We start from the raw sequence: 21349 nt of genomic DNA, 5'->3' as shown, positions 1-21349 counted from the left end.
GAATGGTGGTAAAATACTTGAAACGGTCTCTAGTCTAGCACTTAGAAAGTCCTTCTTGTTAGGTCACTCGGTGGTCAAGTGCTTGCTTCCCATATGTGAGGCCTGCACTAAAACTTTTCTGCAAAAAAAAAGAAAGTTCTTATTCTTAATATTTTGGGATCTGGGGGCCACACTTGGTGATGTTCAAGGGACCATTTTTGTGGAAGCAGGTTTGGCTATGTGCAAGGCAAACACCTGAACGCCTGGTACTATCTCTCCATGGTACAATCTCTTCAGCCTAAAGTCCTTACTGTTAGCCATCACTGTTTTCTGAGGTTGTTGGGTATTTCCTGGAGAATTGCTATTGATGTTTGCAACCTAATGAGTTAGAAAAGTACCCCACAGGATTAGACGTTTCAAAATATTGTCTTTAGAATCTGTTACCTTCTCAAACTTGGATCATCAAAAAAGACGGAGCAGTTGGAGGCCTTTCATCTAACCCCAATTCACTCCACTGATGTCTGCAGTTCTGACATGACTAGACAAACAAACCCTTTGTCTCGGAGTAACCTTAGAGTAATTAAGAACTTCCTAGGGCGGCCAAACCTGCCAAACAGCCGCCTGAGCTGAAATCTAAGCTCACTGATGTTATCAGATGTCTTGTTAGAGTCAACAAATTAATTTTTCAAGATGTTCCTGAATTTATTCTGTGTCTGCTCCCTGCAAGGCCAGATACAACAAAGAACTATGTGGCTTAAAACACTCATTCATGCCTTCTTCCCATTTCTGAATGCTCCTGGCAAGCTCAGCAGTGGGAACGCCAATGGGCAAACACAGTCATGGCCCCAGGAAGTTTACACTGGCCAGGGAGGCTACTGCCACCATGGAGATGTTTTCAGGTTACAGAGCTGGAATGTCACTTGATACCAACCCCCATCAGAATCTGTTCAGAGATGAGGACTGACCGGGGACAATGGCCAGATGCTTTGCCTATTCTCAGAGACAGTGAGTAGTTGGACCCAATTCCTCACCTGTAAGAAGATGACTCTCAATTGGAAGTGATTTGATTCCTCAGAATGTTTGGTAATTTTGGGGCGGGGAAAGTGGTTTTGATTGACACCCTTGAGTGGAGGAGAGACACTGGCATGCATGCAGTCGAGTGTTTCTGTTTGCAAAGAAATGCTATTAAGCATCCCCAAATATTAATAGTGCTGAGGTTGAGAGGAACTCTGAGCTAATTTCATTCTCTCTCTCTCTCCTCTGTCTCTCTCTCCCACCCCCCCATCCCCATAAATATTCAAATATTCTGTTCCCCGAGACTCTGCTTCCTCCATTCAGAGCAAGTTTAGGCTGATGTTGAAACAACAGCTTCCTTCTTTCAGTGCAAGGTCATTCAACAATGTCATTGAATCCCAAGGGGAAATCAATGCAGTAGGTTCTGTTTGGTACCCAGCCTATTTTAAAAATGAAGAAAAAAAACCCTTAGATGTAGAGAATTTAGAGATTAAAATCAATGTCACACATATGCTAGTTCTGGCATTATAAAATGCCAGAACCCTCTTTTTATCACTAATGCCAGGTTACCCACTAGAAATTTATTAACTCGAATCTTGCCAAGAATCTCAGAATCCCTGGAGCTTTAATGGCTAACTTCCACCTCCCTGAAGCTCAAAAGTTATTAGGAGATAAGATGTCCATGGGAAAATGAAAGAAAACTCCATGTCCTATGAAATCTGATTTAGACAGTTTCCTGAATGGCTCTCTCCTGCCTTCTGGACTTACAAAGGGAATAACCAGGGCCAAGGGAGATAAGCAGGGTAAGGTCAGGGAACTGCACTGAGTGGAATGTGAAGGCAAATATCACGAGGCTGGGCCAGGTAGATTAAGGAGAGAGGCACCGTCATCTTAACTGTCTGCCCCCATCTTGACATCAGGGTTAGTGGGATCCCAAAGAGGGGAGACTGTTAGGGAATAACACATGGCCAAAGGCAACAGAGCGAGAACTGCTCTACAGAACTGACCTTATCATGGTGAGGACAGGGTGGGAGTGGGGTGGGGAGTGGAGGGTGACAGTGGGAGGTTGGTCAATGGAGGAGTGTGCAGTGTTGGAACACATGCATGAAGCTACACAATGTTTACTGTGTTCTAAGTCATGGTGCCTAAAATTTAATTTTAAAAAACAACTTTGAACTTTAAAAAATGAGAAGATAAAAAAGGTTTTGCTTAGCTCCTGAGTTAGAAAGCTATGAAAAAATCATGGAACTTTTCCCACTCTTAGGACTTCCTTCCTTCCTTCCTTCCTTCCTTCCTTCCTTCCTTCCTTTTTTCCTCTCTCCCTCCCTTCCTTTCCTATCTGCAATCATTTTCTCCTTATATCTGGCTTCCAATCCTGCCCACTGTAACAAGATTGTTGGTTGCCCTGGAAGCAATATTTCATTTATTTTCTTACCTTCCCTTCTTGGCAGACATGCTTTTGAGCAAGGACATGTTTAAATGCAAACCACAATCAAGAGCATCAGTTGGAAAGTTTCTATTCCTCCTCAGACGGTTTCAAATCCCAAGGCCTCCCCACTAAAAGAGTTCTATTGTTTATTAAAAGCTATTCTCTTTCTCTTTCTCTCTGTCTCTCTCTTGAATTTTAGGTTAAACCTGGTGATGCTCAGGGCTTACTCCTGGGTTTGCACTCAGAAATTACTCCTGGTGGTGTTTAGGGGACCATATGGGATGCTGGGGATCAAACCCAGGTCAGTCTCATGCAAGGCAAATGCTCTACAAGCTGTACTATCGCTCTGCCCACCCTGGCTATTTTTATTTCTTTTCACTTGCCTCCAATCCCAGGGCTTCCAATCCCAGGGCTCAGGGCTCTCATAACTACAAGATGGATAGCTCTGAGCTCTTCTCCCAGAAAAAGCAGGAATGCAGATGCTTCCTGGAGTAGGACCCTCTCTCCTCGAAGAGCTAGGCTGGGAGCGTGCCCTTCTGTTTACAGCTCCATCCAAGGAAGTGATGCAGAAGGTGATGCAGGAGGTGAGCAAATGAGCTCGTATGTAATCAGAGCTGGTGACTGTCATGGCTATGAATGCTAGTCTGGTTATGGAGGGACAGAGACCCAATTTTCTAATCCCGAGCTAGCATATACAGATGTGGCTTTGACTTTGATCTCTGAGTTCTCCAGATCTTAGTTTCCTCATCTCCAAAATGGGTTGGGTACTAAATAGTGTCTACTGTAGTGACTTCCTCTTGGAATTCAGTGGTGTGATAAGATGCCTGGATGATAATGAGTTTTCCATTAGAGTGATGTGTTTGGTGATGGTGCCATGGTGCCATGAGAAAGATGTCTCAGAGGAGTGTAGATATTTTTTTTCTTTTTGGGTCACACCCGGCGATGCACAGGGGTTACTCCTGGTTCTGCACTCAGGAATCACTCCTGGCGGTGCTCAGGGGTCCATATGGGATGCTGGAAATCGAATCCAGGTCGGCTGGGTGCAAGGCAAACGCCCTATCCACTGTGCTATTGCTCCAGCCCCCAGGAGTGTAGATATTTTTATCCAAAAAGAGGGAGCAATTCTTTGGGGGGGAAAAGTGGGCTCCCCTTTTTTATTGTTTTTGTTTTTGATGATGCTCGGGAGTTTCTCCTGGCTCTGCATTCCTGGCAGTGCTGAGAGGACCATACAGGGTGCTGGGGATCGAATCTAGGTCAGCTACGTGCAAGTTAAGTGCCCTACCCAATGTACTATCTCTCCAGCCTCTCCCTCTTCCCTTAAGTGAAGAATTGCTCAAGTGAATACTACATATATATATATGTATATATGTATACATATGGGCTGGAGCGATAGCACAGCGGGTAGGGCGTTCGCCTTACAAGCGGCCAACATGGCCGACCCGAGTTCGATTCCTCCGCCCCTCTCTGAGAGCCCGGCAAGCTACCGAGAGTATTCGATATGCCAGACACAGTAATAACAAAGTCTCCAATGGAGACGTTACTGGGCCCGCTCGAGCAAATCGACGATCAACGGGAGGGCCTTTATTTTTTTTATGTATATATATATGTATATATGTCATCCTGTAGGATTCTACCTCATGCTTTTTGTAATAGAAGAGAGAGAAAGGTAGATACTAGGATTGGGGCCACATTAAATTGAACAATACCTTTCCATTCCTTCTCCAGTCCTTTTAGATCCTTGCTCAAAGTCTCTAAAATCATGTCCAAAGCACATGGATCACCCAGAAAGACACAGGCATGTGTAGACCAAAAGTCACCACCATGAAGAAGCAGCGAACAGAAAGTTGGAAGTCTGACCTTGTCAGCATGTGAGCACAGAGACTAATCTGAATTTGAGCCGTTACTGGAAGGGCCCCTACTATGAACTTGTTCTGACCAAACACATCTCACCTTGCAGTGCTTCTGCTTTGAATGACATGAAGATCTTAGCAGAAAAAGGTAAAGCTTAGACCCACACTGGCTCCCAAAAGTGGCACCACGTGAGGGCTTGGCAGGAGTGACAGTTGATACCAGAGATGCCAACTGCACAGGTGAGTGGGTCCATGGTGACCTGGTGGCCTGACCTTCCAGGCAGAGCCTGTTCTGGAAACATACAGTACCAGAGCCAACAGGAAGTCAATCATGACTGGGAAACTTTGAATTCTCTAGCACCCTAAGCAGCTGAAATGAATGTCAGCCAGAGCTAGGGAGAATTTGGCTTTAGTAGGGCACTAAGCAGAACCCATATATTTCTGAACTCCTGAGCATGCGTGTTTGTGTAGAGGGCACTTACCGGAGGGGCTCCCCTCATGGACACAGGAGGTCCTGCATGACCGTCGGATCTGCGAAAGAATTTGAAATCAGTCAGTTCTTTGAACAAGGCTCTGGGGCCAGAGCGATAGTACAGCAGGTAGGGAGCATGCTTGCACGTAGCTGACCCAGGTTCAATCCCTGGCATCCAGTATGGTCCCTCAAGCTCTGCTGGGAATAATTCCTGAGGGCAAAGCCACAAGTATCACCAGAGCATTGCCAAGTGTGGACCAAAGACAGAACAAAACAAAACAAACAAAAAGTAAGAAGGGTTGAACTGTTACCAGGAGGAACACCAACAGCATGCTCGCCATTCCCTCTCGCAATGTTCAGAGGACCCATTTCTTTTTTTTTTCTTTAAATTTTTTTTAATTTATAAAGTAGCACACAATATTTTATTACATTTAATATTCAAACGCCAATCCCAGCACCATTATACCTTTCCACCACCATATTTCAGATGTTTCCATCCTGAACCCCAATCTCTGTCCCAAAGTGAACTGAAATAATATATTTTGTATTGTTTGTTATGAAAAACCACTGAAAATGCTCCAAAAAATTATCCTTAGATACCGTGATTGCTGAGGGGCAATGTTATTGATTATGAGAGTTAATGTGCGTATGAACACAGCATGAAGAACACAGAGTGGTAACATGTGCTGTCATATATGTTGAATGTTCTTATGTTTGGACCAGGCGTTGCCCAAAACACCTCGGATTCATTATGTGGTTGATTCTCAGTTCATTTCTTTTTATTGTCACATGTTCAGAAACTAAGCCAGGATCATGCTCAACAAATCAGAAGGGGACTTGAGGTGGGGGCGGGGGGGGGGGAGTTGAGGAAGTGGTGAAGGAGGGGAGGAAACAGACCCCATAAAAATGACCTCAGGATGTTCTTTTATTGTTAATCTTGTTTTTGTTTGTGATTTGAATCTGGACCTCTGCTTGCAAAGCATATGCTCAGTTGTCTGGCCCAGATGACCCCTGGGGGTTCGAAGGTGCCACACCCAGAGATGCTCAGGGCTTACTCCTGGCTCTGCACTTTCGGCAGGTTCGGGCCATATAGGGTACTGGGTATTGAACCGGGGTCAGCTATGTGCAAGGCTATACTGTTACTCCGGCTCCCAGTAATGATTCCTTATTTATTTTAATTGCATTTTTACTAGAGATATAGTGAGTAAGACCATTGTACTATAGGAAGCTGTCTTCTGGCAGCTGGTGCGGATTCAATCCCTGGAACCACAGATGGTCCCCTGAGTCCCATCAGGAATGATCCCTAAGTACAGAACTAGGAGTAAGCTCTGAGTACTGCTGGGGGTGATCTAAAAACAAAAACAAAAAAAAATTTTTTCTTAGGGAAAAATGATTAAGGGCCAGAATGGAGATGGAAGAAAGGGCCAGCAAGATAGCTCAAGTAGTAGAGCACATGTCTGCATTTGCAAGACCTCATTTGATGCCTGAACCCCATGACCTACAAGTACCAGGGTGACCCTGGATGTTCACAGCACCAAAAAGCCTCAGAAGCACCTTGTCCCAAGACCCAGGCACGGACCCATCCTGGTCTCAAATGGCCCCTATAGAAAAATGAAGGTAGATTTTTATCTTTTAAATTTATAATCCCTTGTTCTGGGGTGCTCTGCCTAAATTACATTTCAAGATGCACCAGACTGTCAGGATTATAAGCTTGGTATAAAATCAAGAGTTCAATGAATCGTGGACTCTAGGTGAAATGAGTTCGACAGAGGCAGGAAGCAATGGTCCTTTTAAACTTCTAGCTGCTTTATGGCTCAGGAAAGTTGAGCATAAAAGCTGTGAGCCAAGCAATTTTGTATTTTAAAGCAAGCATCAATAGGAATTGAAATAAATCTCAGGGTTCTACTTGGAAGTACCAGCTGCATGTGAATATCTAGATTAAAACTGCTTTCGTTTTAATTCTCTCAGTACAGCTTTATTGTAATTAAGTTTATGGGGGGGATAGGGGGGCCTTACCTAGTGGTACTCATGGCTTACTCTTGGTTCTTTGCTCTTGTATTGCTCTTAGTAGTGCTCAGGGGACCATATGCAGTGCCATGGATCGAACTGGGGTGGGACACTTGCAAAGCAAACACTTTATTCCCTTTAGTCTCTCTGTCTGCCCCCTCAGTACAGCTTTATTGAACCTGCAGACATTATTGTGAGTGTTTGGGAGGAAACAATCTCCCTGGGGCAGGAACCCTATCCGCCCATATCTTTAATAAAGGGAAAGATTAGAGCCAAAAATGTAAGCCCTGATATGATAAGCACAATAAAGAGATATAGGTGTGCCCTTTGGACCAAGTGATTTGTGGATCCACAATCACAATCACAACCATCCTGTTATTCATCAATTGCCTCGAGCAGGCCCCAGTAACGTCTCCTTCGTCCTAGCCCTGAGATTTTTTTTTTAAAAAGTGCCATATTCAAGGCTCTTTCAGAGTTAGGAGAATGAGAACCTCCATTGTTACTGGTATTTGGCATATTGGGTACGCCTCAGGGAGTTTTCCAGACTCTGCCGTGTGGGCAGGTTACATTCGGTAGCCTGCCAGTTTGTCCACAGTAGGAATGAGATGATAAGATGTCGCGCAGCCGCAAATGCGGCCACGCACTTCCGGGAGCTGGATTTTATAGTGGATCCACTAAAATGCAAATTTTCCACCAATAAGTCCAGTTTTCCTAGATCAGGTTGAGTCACACCCACCGATTCCACCAATCAATATCTAAATCTAAGAACTCGGGTAGCTAAGATTTTGATATGAGGTGGTGGTGGTGGTGGTAGTGGTGGTGAGGTGTGTGCCTGGAACCAATCCCAAAGGGACACTAAAGGGTAGCTGGTTAAGTCTGATATTATACATGGATTTTCTGCTGAATAGTGGTGGAGCTGGGATGGGGAGGTGGGGTGGGTCTGTCAGGATATGAACAAGGAAGGGGATATGGAGATGATGCTGGTTGTTCTGGTGACAGAAAAGGAACAGCACGTGAAAAATTCTGGAGCAAAGAAAAATCCAGGGTGGAGAGGAAAAGGAAGTGGGCCTAGAACCTGACAATAGGCCAGTTCTGTTCAGAGCCCCCCTCGGGCTGAGACCCTCGCAGCCACTCCAACATCTCATCAGTTTAGAGGGAGGGTGGCCGGGCAGGAATCTGCCTATGCCAGTGACCAGTGGGTGGAAGGTGGAACTTTAGAGGATGCTGTGTGTACAGCTGGGGCAGCGTGTCACCGCGTGAGAGAAGGATGCATAGTAACCCTGGGGTCTGCCAGGCTGCGTGGCTCTATAGAGTGGGCGGGGACAGGCCTTGGCCAGCTTGGAGGCCCAGGCTCTCTGCACATGCTCCCAGGACCACCTAAGAGCAGAAACAGATTTCTGATGGGAGTGTTCCACCTGAGAGAGCAAGAGGACGAGGCGATGTGGGGGCAAGGCCTCTGGCCCTGTTTGTTTTAGGGGGGTGCTTTGAACAGTTGCCCCCTCCTCAGCATTCATTCACAAGCCCCACAGATGCCAAGTCTTAAGATCTCCCAGCTAGAGCTTGGGATTCATTCACAAGCCCCCCAGATGTCAAGCCTTAAGATCTCCCACCTAGTGTTTGGGATGATGGTTCAAAAACCAGGACGACATGCTTTGCACTCACTGGGCCCTGAGTTCAGTCATGACATGATCCCCCAAGAACCAGTGGATATAACCCCGGTGGCTTCCACCTTCGGGGCCCAAGCACTGAAAACTGTCAAGGGCACAGCGCCAGGCCAGGAATCCCCAGGAGTGACTCCCAGGGGCCTGTGATTTACAACACTGTTGTTTTGTTTTCTGGCTACACCCAGCAGTTCTCAGGGCTTACTCCTGGCTCTGAGCCCAGGAATCACTTCTGGTGCTGCCCCAAGGACCATATGGAATGCCGGGGATTGAATCTGAGTCGGCCGCATGCAAGTTAAGTGCCCTACCAGCAGTACTGCTGTACTATCACTCCAACACTGTTAATGATACTTATATTTCTATTTATCCAACTCTATTCATTCTGCCTTATTGAAAATTTTCACGATTTCTCTTCCTACACTAGAACAACGACACAGGAACAGGCCTGATGTGTCTATTTGACCTGATAAATCTTCTGTTTAAAATGCTCAAAAGGGGACAGACATGGTGAGTATCATGCTAAGTGAAATGAGTCAGAAAGAGAGGAAACAGACGTAGAATGACTGCACTCATTTGTGGGATGGAAAGTAGCATAATATGAGACTAACACCTAAAGACAGTAGAGATAAAGGCCAGGAGGATCGCGCCACGGTTTGGAAGCTGGCCCTACTTCCAGGGAAAAAGGCAGTTGGGATGGAGAAGGGACCACTAAGTAAATAATGATTGGAGGGATCGCTCGGGATGGGACATATGTGCCGAAAGTAGACTCAGGACTAAAACATGATGGCCTCTTAGTATATGTATTGCAAATCATAACGCCCAAAATTAGAGAGCGAGTAAGAAGAAATGCACTTGCCACAGAGGGAGGGAGTGGGATGGGGCGGGGGTGGCGGGTGGGACACTGGGAACAAGGGTGGTGTAAGATGCGCACTGGTGGTGTGCTCAATCATTGTATGACTGAAATGTAATCATGAAAGTTTATAACTGTATCTCACGGTGACCCAACAAAATTTATTTTAAAAAAATTCTCACAAGGTATTACCCTAAATTGGATCATGACCCAAGGCTCTTTGATCTGGTGAGCCCCGACTCCACCCCAGAAACTTCACGCTTCAATGCTGAGTTCCTCACACTCCACTCCTGTCCGTGCCTAACCCTAGCCTTCCAGAATGATTCTACCTTCATACAATCATTTATTTCTCTGGTTTCCCTCCCTTCACAGAGACCATTCTAAAATTCTCACATTCTCATTCAGTAGATTAGAATGTGGCTCAGAAATCCCTTTTGGGGCCAGGAAGGCGGCTCGGTGGTAGAGCATTTACCCTGCATGTGTGAGGCTCTGGGTTTTATTCCCAATAGAGCAAAACTCGACAAGTGAATAAGCAAGCAAACACACACCCATGCGCGCGCGCACACACACACACACACACACACACACACACACACACACACGATATTCTCTTGGGGCCAGTGCAATAGTACAATGGGTAGGACACTTGCCTCACACATGGCTGACCTGGGTTCAATCCTGGCATACCTTATGATTGGTCCCCCAAGCCTGCTAGATGCGATCTCTGAGCACAAAGCCAGGAGTATGCTCTGAGCACAGCCAGGTATGGTCCCAAAACAAAGAAACATATTTTTTTTCTTTTCTTGGGTGGGGATGTGGCTTAGGGGTTAGAGTAACTGTTTTGCAGTGTGAGGACCCAGGCTCCCTCCCCAGGTGTATGAGGTGGCCCCAGAGCACTGTGGCAGCAATAAAAAAAAAAAAGACTGCACTCATTTGTGGGATATAGTATGAGACTAATAAATACCCAAGGACAGTTGAAACAAGGACCAGGAGGACTGGTCCATGGTTGGAAGCTTGCGACAAGTGTGTGTGTGTGTGTGTGTGTGTGTGTGTGTGTGTGTTAGTTGGAAATGATGACTCTGGACAAGAACTGAGTGCTGAGATAAAGGGACAAACATGATAACCTTTCAGCCAAAACACAGAAACAAAAAGGCTCATGATGGAGACCCTACTGGGCCCGCTCAAGCAAATCGATGAACAACGGGAGGACGAGACTGTGACTGTGACCTATAACTACAAACCATAATGCCCACAAGGAATGAGGGAGAAAGAGAGCAAGAGAGAGGTAAAGAAGAAATAAAGAAGAGATAAAGAAGAAAAGTGCCTGCCATAGAGGCGGGTTGGGTAGGGGTTGCTGGGAGGGAAAATGGGGTCACTGGTGGTGGGAACTGGGGACAATGGTGAAGGGACGGGTGTGGGAATATTGTATGACTGAAACCCAATCATGAATAACTTGGCAACTGTGCATCTCACATTGATTCAATAAAAATAAATAAATCAAACTGCACTTAATTAACTCAAAAAATCTTTATATGTTCTGTTGGGGGGGGGAGTCATACCCGGGAGTGCTTGGGAGTAAGTCTGGTGGTGCTCAGAGACACCAGCAGTGACCCGGGGGCTCCCACATGCTGAATGTGCCCTCCAGCCCTTTGAGCCAACACCTGGCCCCTCCTTTTCTAAACCAGTACCCCAGGTGTGTCCCCAGGGGTCACCTGCAGCCAAGAAGAGTTCCACCTGGAGGAGCGGAGATCAGTGCTTTCCTCTCACAATCCTCCTTCCCTGCCTGATCCCTCGCCCCGCCACCCCACCCCACCCCAGCCCCCTTTTGTGCTTCCTTCCCCAGCCGCTCACTCTCCACGCCTCCCGCCTCTGGTGAAGATGACCACCGCCTCCCTTCACTGTGTATGCGGCTGACCGGCTGACCGTGCCTGAGTCAGCAGCTCTGTGTGTGTGTGTTTGCGTGGCAGTTTTCCCTGGCCTCTCTCTTCACTGTCACCCCTGAGTGCCTCCAGTCAGGGTGCAGAGCTTAGCCCCACGCCCCCATCCCTTCTTCCTCACCTGCTTTATCCAACCCCCAGCCTCTGGCTTTTCTAGAGTCCAAACTCTGCACAAGCCACACATCAGGACAGCGTTTGCTCTCCACGCTGCTCCTGTGTGGGTTCAGGCCGCTGGTCCCTCCCTAGTGGCCCACCTGATCTCAGGAACCAAGTTCGCTGCCTCTCATCTGCTCAGTGTCCAACAGCCCAGAGCAGCTTCTCAGCCTCGCCCCTGTGGGCATTGGAACTGCGGGGAGGGTGGTCCTGTGCCCTTCGGGGTATTTAGCAACATCTCTGACCTCTGCCCGGTAACACCCCTGTGACTGGGGTTGTGAAAGCCAGAAATATCTTCAGACATTGCCACATGTGGGTGAGGCGGGGTGGGGGGGTGTGGGGGGTGTGGAACTCTCGCCAGTGTGGATCACAGAGTAAAAGTGATCCTTCCCAAATGAAGACCAGGTTTAAGTCACGTGCCAGTCGGAAAAAGGAAGAAATCAATGTAGGAGACTATATGCATATGCACTTAGCTCCCACCTGGCGCTGGGTGATTTTATGTGCCAGCACACAGAGGGTACGAAAGGACAGTATGACTGGCCCCTTGGCACTGCATGAGCGAGGTCTCTGTGTTCTTGGCCCCGCCGCCCTGTCCTGTCTCTTTGATTAGCCTCCCCTTACGTGGGGCCACTGAGCTTCTGTGATGTTCCTGCTTCTCCAGGCTCCACGCCTTAGCCCTATCACGCCTTCTGCCTGATGGAGCCACTGGGTTCTTTATTGCCCCTTTGAACCCTACCTGTCCTTCAAAAACATCCTCTCTTCTTCCAGAAAGCAGCCCTTCTAGATCTCCCGTCTGAGGTCGGTGTTTCTCTATGTTCATGGCATGAATAGCAGGCACCTACCAAAACCCCCACCACGTTATACCTTAGTTGTCAGTGCACTTGGCTATCACCGGGCCGAAGCTAGGCCAGACAGTGTCCCCGGGGCTTTCCCGAGGGCATCCCTCCTAAAGACCCTTTCTTGATTTTTGCAGAAAAGAGCCCCAGTGGGCTGGATTGATAATACAGCAGGTAGGGCGTTTGTCTTGCATTCAACCAACCCAGGTTCGATCCCTGGCATCCCACATGGTCCCCTGAGCACCATCCAGAGTAATTCCTGAGTGCAGAGCCAGGAGTGATCCCTGTGCAATGCTGGGTGTGGCCCCCAAACAAAAACATAACAACAACCGAAGAAGAGCCCCAGTGACCTTCGGAAGGCCTGGAAATGGCCAGCTCAAGCTCTCTGGCACATACGCGCCCTACCTGACCACACCCTGCTAGCTGGCCGTGACCACTGCGATATAAAGTCTTCCAGGAGGGACTTAGTTTATTTCCATGATTTAATCTCTAGTGCTAAACACAGGATTCGATCCAGAGTAGGCCTTGGACAAAAACCTTGATAAATAGACACCTTTCTGACAACCAGCAGTTGTCCTAGAGCACCGAGCTGCCTTGGCTGACAAACCAGCATGACCCACTTGATGCCCTGTTAGTATTAGAGGTGGAGCAAAGCACATATGGCTCTTGTGGTCTACTCTGGATGTCCTAAATCAGAACCTCAAGGCTGGGGCCTGAGTATCTGTCAGCCTTTGAAAATTGCTTCTGAAGTTCTAGTGCTGATCAACTAGACCAAGCAGGAGCCCCTCCTAGGGGTTCCCTTCTCCCTCCCTCTCCCCATTCCCCAGAGCCAGCAATTGTCTGCAGACATGCCTAGAGGTCTCAAGGATTTTGCCAACTCTGACTTCTTTTTTGATCTGGGGATCTTAGACTTCTGAGTCTTCCGCTCAAGACTAGGCTCTCCCCTAGAAAAGGGGAAGAAAACATACGAGGGTAAATGGAGCGGGGAGAGAGGGAGAAACTTCAAGGACCGCAGTCTGTCCTTCCAACTTCCCTGCAGTGGGGCTGGAGGGGTAGTTGCCTTGCACAGGGCCAACCTGGGTTGGATTGCTAGCACCCTGCATGGTCCTTTGAGTGTGCCAGGAATGATCCCTGAGTCCAGAACCAGGAATGAGCACTGAGCACCGCCAGATGTGATCCAAAAACAATGAAACAAAACAAAATAAAAGCAAATAAAAAATCCCATAACTTCCCTGTGCTATCTGACCTTTGTTTACACTCACTGTGGTGCAGCTGGACTCCTAACCCTAAATGTCCTGGGATGGAATGGCTTCTGCAAAGCAGGGACATCTACAGAGCAGGTAAGTGGGTCCTCCAAAGCTCTTTGCATCGCCAGGGGGAAAAGTCAACCTGAAAGACACACCCCTCCTCACCAAGTGGCAGGATCACTCCCAAATGTCAGCTGTGCGTGAGCACTTACTCTACACTGAGATCCCCAAGGACCCCTGGATGAAAGCAGCACCACAGTGAATCATGCAGTTTCCTCACCAGCCCTCGTAACTGTTTCCATGTGCTTTCGCTTTGCCCTAGACCTTGAGTCTACCAGACTAGGGATAAATTCATATCCTAAATGGCCACAACGAACAGAGTGGCAGCTGTTCTGCGCGCGCACACACACACACACACACAGGGGTTGGGGGGGGGAGTAGATGAGGGCAAGGGTCAAGAGCTCCTTGATGAGGCATTTTGGACCATGAGACAGGGTGGCACAGACATCACCTGTCATGGTGGGGAGAGAGCCTCATCAGAAGCAGGGTCTAGGATAAGAACGGAAGAAAGGAAGAAAGGAAGAAAGAAATAAAGAACGAAAGAAAGAAAGAAAGAAAGAAAGAAAGAAAGAAAGAAAGAGAAAGAAAGAGAGAAAGAGAGAAAGAGAGAAGGAAGGAAGGAAGGAAGGAAGGAAGGAAGGAAGGGAGAGAGAGAAAGAAAGAAAGAAAGAGAGAAAGAAAGAGAGAAAGAAAGAGAGAAAGAAAGAGAGAAGGAAGGAAGGAAGGAAGGGAGGGAGGGAGGGAGGGAGGGAGGGAGGGAGGGAGGAAGGAAGGAAGGAAGAAAGAAAGAAAGAAAAAAAGAAAGAAAGAAAGAAAGAAAGAAGAGAGAAAGAAAGGGCTACAGGTGCACCTTGATAGGGCAAAAAAACAGAATTATAATGTTGGGGCAGATACTGCAGTGTTCTAGGGAAAAACAGCAGAAGTTTGAGAGTCACTAAATAGAATTAGATTCTGGACCTTGGGCTGGGCCCCACCAGTTACAGGCACTACATATCCCACAAAAAGACAAAGGGCGACTTAAGTTACAGCGAACCATGGGAAAGATAAATGAAATATGCTAATTTTTTCTTGAATTTGTCGGCTGGTAGTAAATAAACTATGAATGGGCTATCTTTTTCTTTTCTCCTAGGATAGGTGTGGTGTCACAAAGGGTGCAGCCTGATCATTTCCAAGGGGGTCCAAGTAGGGATTCAGTGGGTTGCTCACAAGCCAAGGGTTCTATCCCCAGCACTTCCCCATGCAGATAGCTGTCTAGCAAGCACCAAGAATGTGACCCCAGGCATTGCTAAGCATTGTGAAGACAATAATGACAACAACAACAACAACAACATAAAACAAAGGGAAGGGAAGAGAGGGGGGATGGTCTGGGAAGTGTATAAATTTGGGAGGAAAAACTAGTTGAAGCAGAAATGCAAAAACCCTCTTATTAAGGCAGAAAGTTGCTATCTTCCCATAGTTTTATATCCAGTGATAACAGGAAGTCAAAGCTTCAACTATCCCATATAGTTTGTTCATTGGGTCTTTCTAAAACAAACAAACAAACAAACAAACAAACGAGCAAACAAAAAGCCCCTGTGAAATGAAGTCTACTTTCTTCCGAGTTACCCATTACCCAATGCCTAATGTCTCTCCTAAGTTAAACTAGCGCAGGAGAGCAGAAGATGTTTCTCTGATGCTCAAGTCTTTTAGGGATCAAGAGAAGGCAGTTTTTTTTTTTTTTTTCCCCGCTTAGAAGGGTTGGTTCTCCTTCTGCAGTTGGCAGAAGGTCCTCTTAAGAGCTTTGCTGACTTGCTCAACGCACAGAGTGTGACCGAGTTGCGCCGGCCTGGTTCAAGCAAGTAGAAACCTGCCGGCAGCCCAGTTCTGGCGTGCATGAGTGAGCCTGCCCTGGGCCCTGTCAGTAACTCCCCAGGCCCTCCCAGGCGAGGAGCAGCTCCTGAATCCGGGTCCTGAATCCTCATCTGGACTTTGAAGTTTGATTTCGTATTTCAACAGAGTTGCCAAAGAAACTTATATTCTACAGAAATGGAAAGAGCCCCTTGGGCTGTGAGCCACACAATGACCACACTGCAGCAATCTTCACAAACCTCCCCCCCTCCCATTCCCACCCCCACCCCCCACCTCAGCTACACCTTCAGGATGTACAAGGAGGTATTTAGGTCACTCTCCTGTGCAAATATCAAAAGAACTTATTTTAATATTTTGTTTACTGTAATCTCCTAGGAGTAAAAAAAAAAAAAACAAAATCCAAAAACGGTGCCTTTATTATATTCTGTAGTGGCTCAATCAATATTTATTTTCACTATGCCTTGAAAGCAAAATGTATTTACAGATGTTAAAATCTGAAAACTGCTGCAAAGTACGTACACGCTTTAAGTGACAGGATCGGTTTTATTTCCGCATGCTGCAGCACTTGCTCCAGGCATGGAGCTAAGAGACCTACAGGTCACAATGGGTCTCTACGACTAGTCACTAAGCAGAAGTATACGAGAGCTCCCGGTTTTAAAATTTAGCCCACAACCAGAGCACAAGACACTCAGAAGGAAGATCCGCGATTTTTGTTATCCTCTTTGATTCTCTTTGCGGTGACTTGCAGTTTGAGCTTGGAAATAACTTGTTTAGAGCTAACAGGTTCCCCAACTTTTCCGAGTTTATTAACGCTAGATCGCTCAGCTATATCAAACCCTGCCTTAAAGAAAGTCATCAAAAACACACACAACATCACAAGTCCCAGCTATGCCACTCATTGGGAACTTTTTTTTTCCTTACCAAAATATAATTCTTATAAATGAAAGGCTCCCTCAGTTTTCATTTCCCTTAGGGGTACTTCAGCAGAATTTCCAAACGTGATTACAGAGATAAAGCAACTCACCTATTCCAAGAGTATTTCCTTGCAAGACTCTCTGCGAGAGAGCACAGCACGGAGTTTCATTCTGTTCAGTCTTTCATCATTTCATCGAAGACAAAGAATGCCCTCAGGTCAAAGCCGGAAGCAAAACACTGTCCATCCACCCAAGATGGGAGGCTGATTTTCTGCTCCCTAAATCCAGGAGCCTCATTCCCAGCCCTCCCAGCTGGCTGCCTCTTGCTTTCAGGCCAAGGTGCCCTCCAACACCTTGTACTTATCCCTGCAACGCACTCTTTAAGGGTTGGCTGCACCCAGGGAACACGTCATGGGCCAAGGCAACACCTTCGGAGGGTGGGAAGCTTTTCAACCAGGAAGACATGCCAAAAATATTTCGTCGTCAGCTCAATTGCATGTCAGGAAAGCGTTGCTGGTCTTGAGCACAACAATCCTGCACGGAATGAGTCAGGTTGAACTGATTTGTACAGTTCCGGACTGGGAACTTGCTGGCGACACCTCTGCGGCTGGGAAAACTTTGGCTCCCTCGAATTTAAATTCTGGGTAACTGGTTCAGAACAGTGATCGGAAGATCATTCTAATCACAACCTTATGTTTCCCTCTGATAGTAAAGTAGATTCAATGGCAGTAATGCAAGTTTTTCTTCTGATTTGAATTTTGACTTTCTAGGGTTGGAGAGATAGTGCCTAGGTAAAGGCAAGAGCCTTGCATGTGGCCCACCCACTTTGGTCCCCCAAACTGCACACAGTCCCCTTGAACAGAGAGCCAAAAGAAACCCCTGAGTACCACTGGGTGTGCCCCCACCCCCTACCCCCAACTCTACTCCCACACCCCATGACTTTACTCTTCCGTTCATTCCACTCATATTCATGGGCTGGAGCGATAGCACAGCGGTAGGGCATTTGACTTGTGCGCAGCCGGCCTGGCCAAGCCAGGTTCGATTCCTCCGCCCCTCTCCGAGAGCCTGGCAAGCTACCGAGAGTATTCGCAGCATCTCGCCCGCCCGGCAAAGCCTGGCAAGCTACCCGTGATGTATTAGATACACCAAACACAGTAACAACAAGTCTCACAACGGAGACGTTACTGGACCCGCTCGAGCAAATCGATGAACAATGGTAGGACAGTGCAGTGCTTCTCATATTCACTGTAAAATAACTCCTTGGGACCACAGATACAGTAGCAGTTGTGATAGAAATGCACACTTTCTTGGAGCAGTTGCGAAACTGCCAATAATTATTTCCTAACATTTAACCCATTCAAGACTAATGTGCTGCCTGGGACACAGAGAGTTGGTTACCAGCTAGAGTTTAGGTGAGCCCAGTTTTGCGATTCCATAAGAACCCTGTCCTCATGCAAACTAAATCCAGTTTCCTTTGTTACTATGTGAATTTAAACTTTAAGAACACACGTCAAACATTCCAAACACAAAAGAAGTTGCAGGACTCTGCGATCAGATGATTAATGAGCTGTCAGATGGTCACTCACCCTTTCTGCCCCAGCGACTGAAGCTTCAAATCTTTTCTGGATTTTCTGAAGGAGAAGAGCGAAGCAAGGGATGATTTAAAGCTCAGCCGAGAAGGAACAGCAGTGGAGTTTCTTTGGTTAGGTGTGGTTTTAGATCTTGACGCTTGCAACTCCATAGGATCTGGAAGAAAATTAAAAATGCTTGCACCATCAAAATATTTCCTGGTAAATATAAGACTTGGTTCGTGCTTTTCCATACCGGAGAGACACGATGGACCTCCACATGAGCTAAGTAAGGAAAGTCCTCAGACCTCTAATTTTGGCAGTAGAAGAATACTTTATACTTTTATAGTATTTTTATAATTGCTAACATGCTTTATTATTCTTACGATTATAGTCTGTGAAAGCAGGTTTTATTATCCTTATTCCAGGTTTTTTGTTTTGTTTTTTGTTTGGGGGCCACATATGTCGATGCTCAGTGGTTACTCCTGGCTCTGAACTCAGGTATTACTCCAGGCAGTGCTTGGGGGCCCTTATGGGAGGCCAGGGATGGAACCCAGGTCAGCCACATACAAGACAAAAGCTCTACCTGTTGTACTCTCACTCTAGAGCCATTTTTTGTTTGTTTGTTTTGTTTTGTTTTTGAAATACAAAAGCTTATTGGAAAGTAGAAGGGAAAGGAAAGTCCCCAAAAGAGGAGGAACTTAGTATGTTCCCAGGTTTGTATTTTTAATGCCCAGGTCTGCATTTTTTCAAAATTTTGCTTTTTGGGTTACACCCAGCGATGCTCAGGGTTACTCCTGGCTCTGCACTCAGGAATTACTCCTGACAGTGCTTGGGGGACCATGTGAGATGCCAGGGATTGAACCCAGGGCGGCCACACGCAAGGTAAATGCCCTACTCACTGTAGTATCTATCACTCTGGCCCCAGGTCTGCATTCTTAATAACTCTGCTATCTTGCCTGATTCTAAAACGGTGCCCCCCCCAACATATTACAATTACGTAATACAGTTAGTATAATTATGTATTCAGTTAACTATTTTTATTGTTTTGTTATAAAATTTTTGTAACTTGTAATTTTTTAAAAAACATGGAATACTCACAGATGTGCATGTCACCTTGTGAAAAGCCAGGCTGACCTATTCTGTATAGTTCTACTGTTATTTTATTTTATTTATTTTTTTAAGTGGCCATGCCTCGCTGTGCTCAGGACTTTCCTGGCTCTGAGTTCAGGCATCACTCCTAGTGGTGCTCAGGGGATTGTATAGGGAGATGGGGGTTGAACCTGGGTCAGTAGCATGCAAGACAAGCGCCCAACCCACTGTACAATCATTGCAGCTCCCTGTATCACTCTAATTTTGGCCTGTGTGCTGCCCTACACACAGCATATAAGATTCAAAACGTAGTCATTCTCTGCAATTCTTTGCCATAGGAAAATGAATCAGTATGCAAAATTTTTCTCACCATTTTCTGCCATGCCCTTTCTGAGCCTGTATGTAAGTGGCTGTTTTAACATTTGGCTAACATCTGTTTCATTGCAAAACTTTTTTCTTTGTATTTCTTCAAACCATTCGCCAGTCACTCCTTGGAGCCATCTGATGTCCCTCTTTGTCTTCTGAAGTTTGCTGAAATAAAACAAAACAACATCAATGCACCCTTTCGATTTTTTCACATCCAGTGCACACGCAAGTGATGGGTTCTAGCTTTTTCTGGGAAAGTCTACATTAACCACCAGCTGGGAAAGGTCAGCTCTAGACAGAATCTCCTCTGCAGCGCTGAGGACACATTTTAGCTTTATTCCCCAAAGTGCAATATTAAAATTGAAATTCTTTGCTAATGGTTAAACTATCCAACTATCCATAAAGTCAGTGAGGCAATACCGTGTGAGCAATATGCTAACACTGGACCTAACTGTGCAGCTGAGTGGTAGATATTTTAATAACATGGAGTAAAAACTAGAATATTATGATTCTGGTCACTCATTCATTCATTGATTGTCACTGTCACTGTCCTCCCGTTGTTCATCAATTTGCTCAAGTGGGCCCAGTAACGTCTCCATTGTGACACTTGTTACTGTGTTTGGCATATTGAATATGTCCCAGGTAGCTTGCCAGGCTTTGCCGTGCGGGCGAGAAACTCTCGGTCGCTTGCCGGGCTCTCCGGGAGGGGCGGAGGAATCGAACTTGGGTCGGCCATGTTGGCCGTTTGCAAGGCAAACTCCCTACCCGCTATGCTATCGCTCCAGCCCCATTCATTGATTAAAAGTTCATTAAACTATGTTCATGTGCCAGGCCCGCGGTAGGCAGTGGAGAATCAGCAGGAAATAAAACGGTTATATTCACCTTATTTGCCCACACATCCAGTGGTCAAGGATATAAGCTTACAAGAAATTGTTAAATGTACAGTCTTAAGTAATGGAATTTCTTTTTGGGGGCTCGGGGGTGGAGGTGAGGGGTGGGGGTCGGTGCTGCTCAGGGGCTACTTCCAGCTCTGTGCTTAGGGGTTGCTCAGACCATATGTGGTACCAGGGACGGAACTGGGGTTGGCCACTAGCAAGGCACACACAGTAACTAACCCCTGTGCTAGCTCTTCAGTCTAGTAATGGGATTCTTTTCTTTTTTTCTCACTCGGGAATCACTCCTGATGGGGCTAGGGGGAGTGAACGTAGCAGCAGCTGCAGGCGAGAATCCAACCCACCACACTATTTCTCTAGTTCACCAAAACAGAATTATTTATTTTTTTATTTCTGAGTCACGCCCAGAGATGCTCAGGGGTTAGTCCTGCCTCTGTACTCAGGAATTACTCCTAGCAGTCCTTGGGGGACCATATGGGATGCCAGGAATAGAATCCGGGTCAGCAGCGTGCAAGGCAAACACGCTAGCCACTGGGCTATCACGCTGGCGCCAACAGAATTCTTTAAGCACAAAAGTCCACGAAGAAACACACGACAGCTGCTTCTGTGCTCTGGTGAGTGTGATTTGAGACGAAGGGAAGTCCCTTCAAGGGATACCAGAACCTGCCCCCCACCTTCAGAATTCCAGGTGTGAAACTTCCTCATAACTTTTACCCTTCCTTCCTGCTGACTCCTTTTTATTATTGTTGTTGATTGACCAGATCTGGTAGTGCTGGGGTTCGCTTTCTGCTCAGTGGTCAGAAATTGCTCTTGGAGGTGTTTGGGGGACCAGGAGATGCCTGAATGCAATGCATACTCTCTGACTGGTTAGCTATTTCTCCAGTCCTTTCTTAAGGATGAAATCATCAAAATTCATGATTTGTTGCTGTTTTTTTTGTTTGTTTGTTTGTAGGTTGTTGTTTTTTGTTTTGTTTTGTTTTTAGTTTTTAGGCCTCATTTACTCATGCTTGGGGGCTATGGGCTATTCCTGGCTCAGTGCTAAGGGATTATTCCTGGTGGTGTCAGGGATCCAATGTGGGGTTCCATCCATCCCTTCGAGCTGTCTTCCCAGCCCAGTGATGGTTTTGGAATGGCATATCATTTCGCTCTATTTCAGACGGACCCTAGAATTAT

General features: G+C 46.5%; 1 protein-coding gene across 1 annotated transcript in view; it reads right to left on the bottom strand.

Annotated features, from left to right (window-relative positions):
* Nucleotides 1–21349, bottom strand: part of EXPH5 (exophilin 5) — an 80848-nt gene that overhangs the window by 16034 nt on the left and 43465 nt on the right. The window contains exons 2-4 of the mRNA XM_056107551.1: nucleotides 19288–19448; nucleotides 17844–18003; nucleotides 4755–4803 (exon numbers count right to left, since the gene is read on the bottom strand). Coding sequence (XP_055963526.1) covers nucleotides 4755–4803; nucleotides 17844–18003; nucleotides 19288–19448 — 370 coding nt within the window. The remainder of the gene's footprint in view (nucleotides 1–4754; nucleotides 4804–17843; nucleotides 18004–19287; nucleotides 19449–21349) is intronic.

The sequence above is a fragment of the Sorex fumeus genome, unplaced genomic scaffold (assembly GCF_029834395.1).
Source record: "Sorex fumeus unplaced genomic scaffold, SorFum_2.1 ptg000169l, whole genome shotgun sequence".
Taxonomy (NCBI): domain Eukaryota; kingdom Metazoa; phylum Chordata; class Mammalia; order Eulipotyphla; family Soricidae; genus Sorex; species Sorex fumeus.
This window is presented reverse-complemented; position numbering and strand designations above follow the sequence as displayed.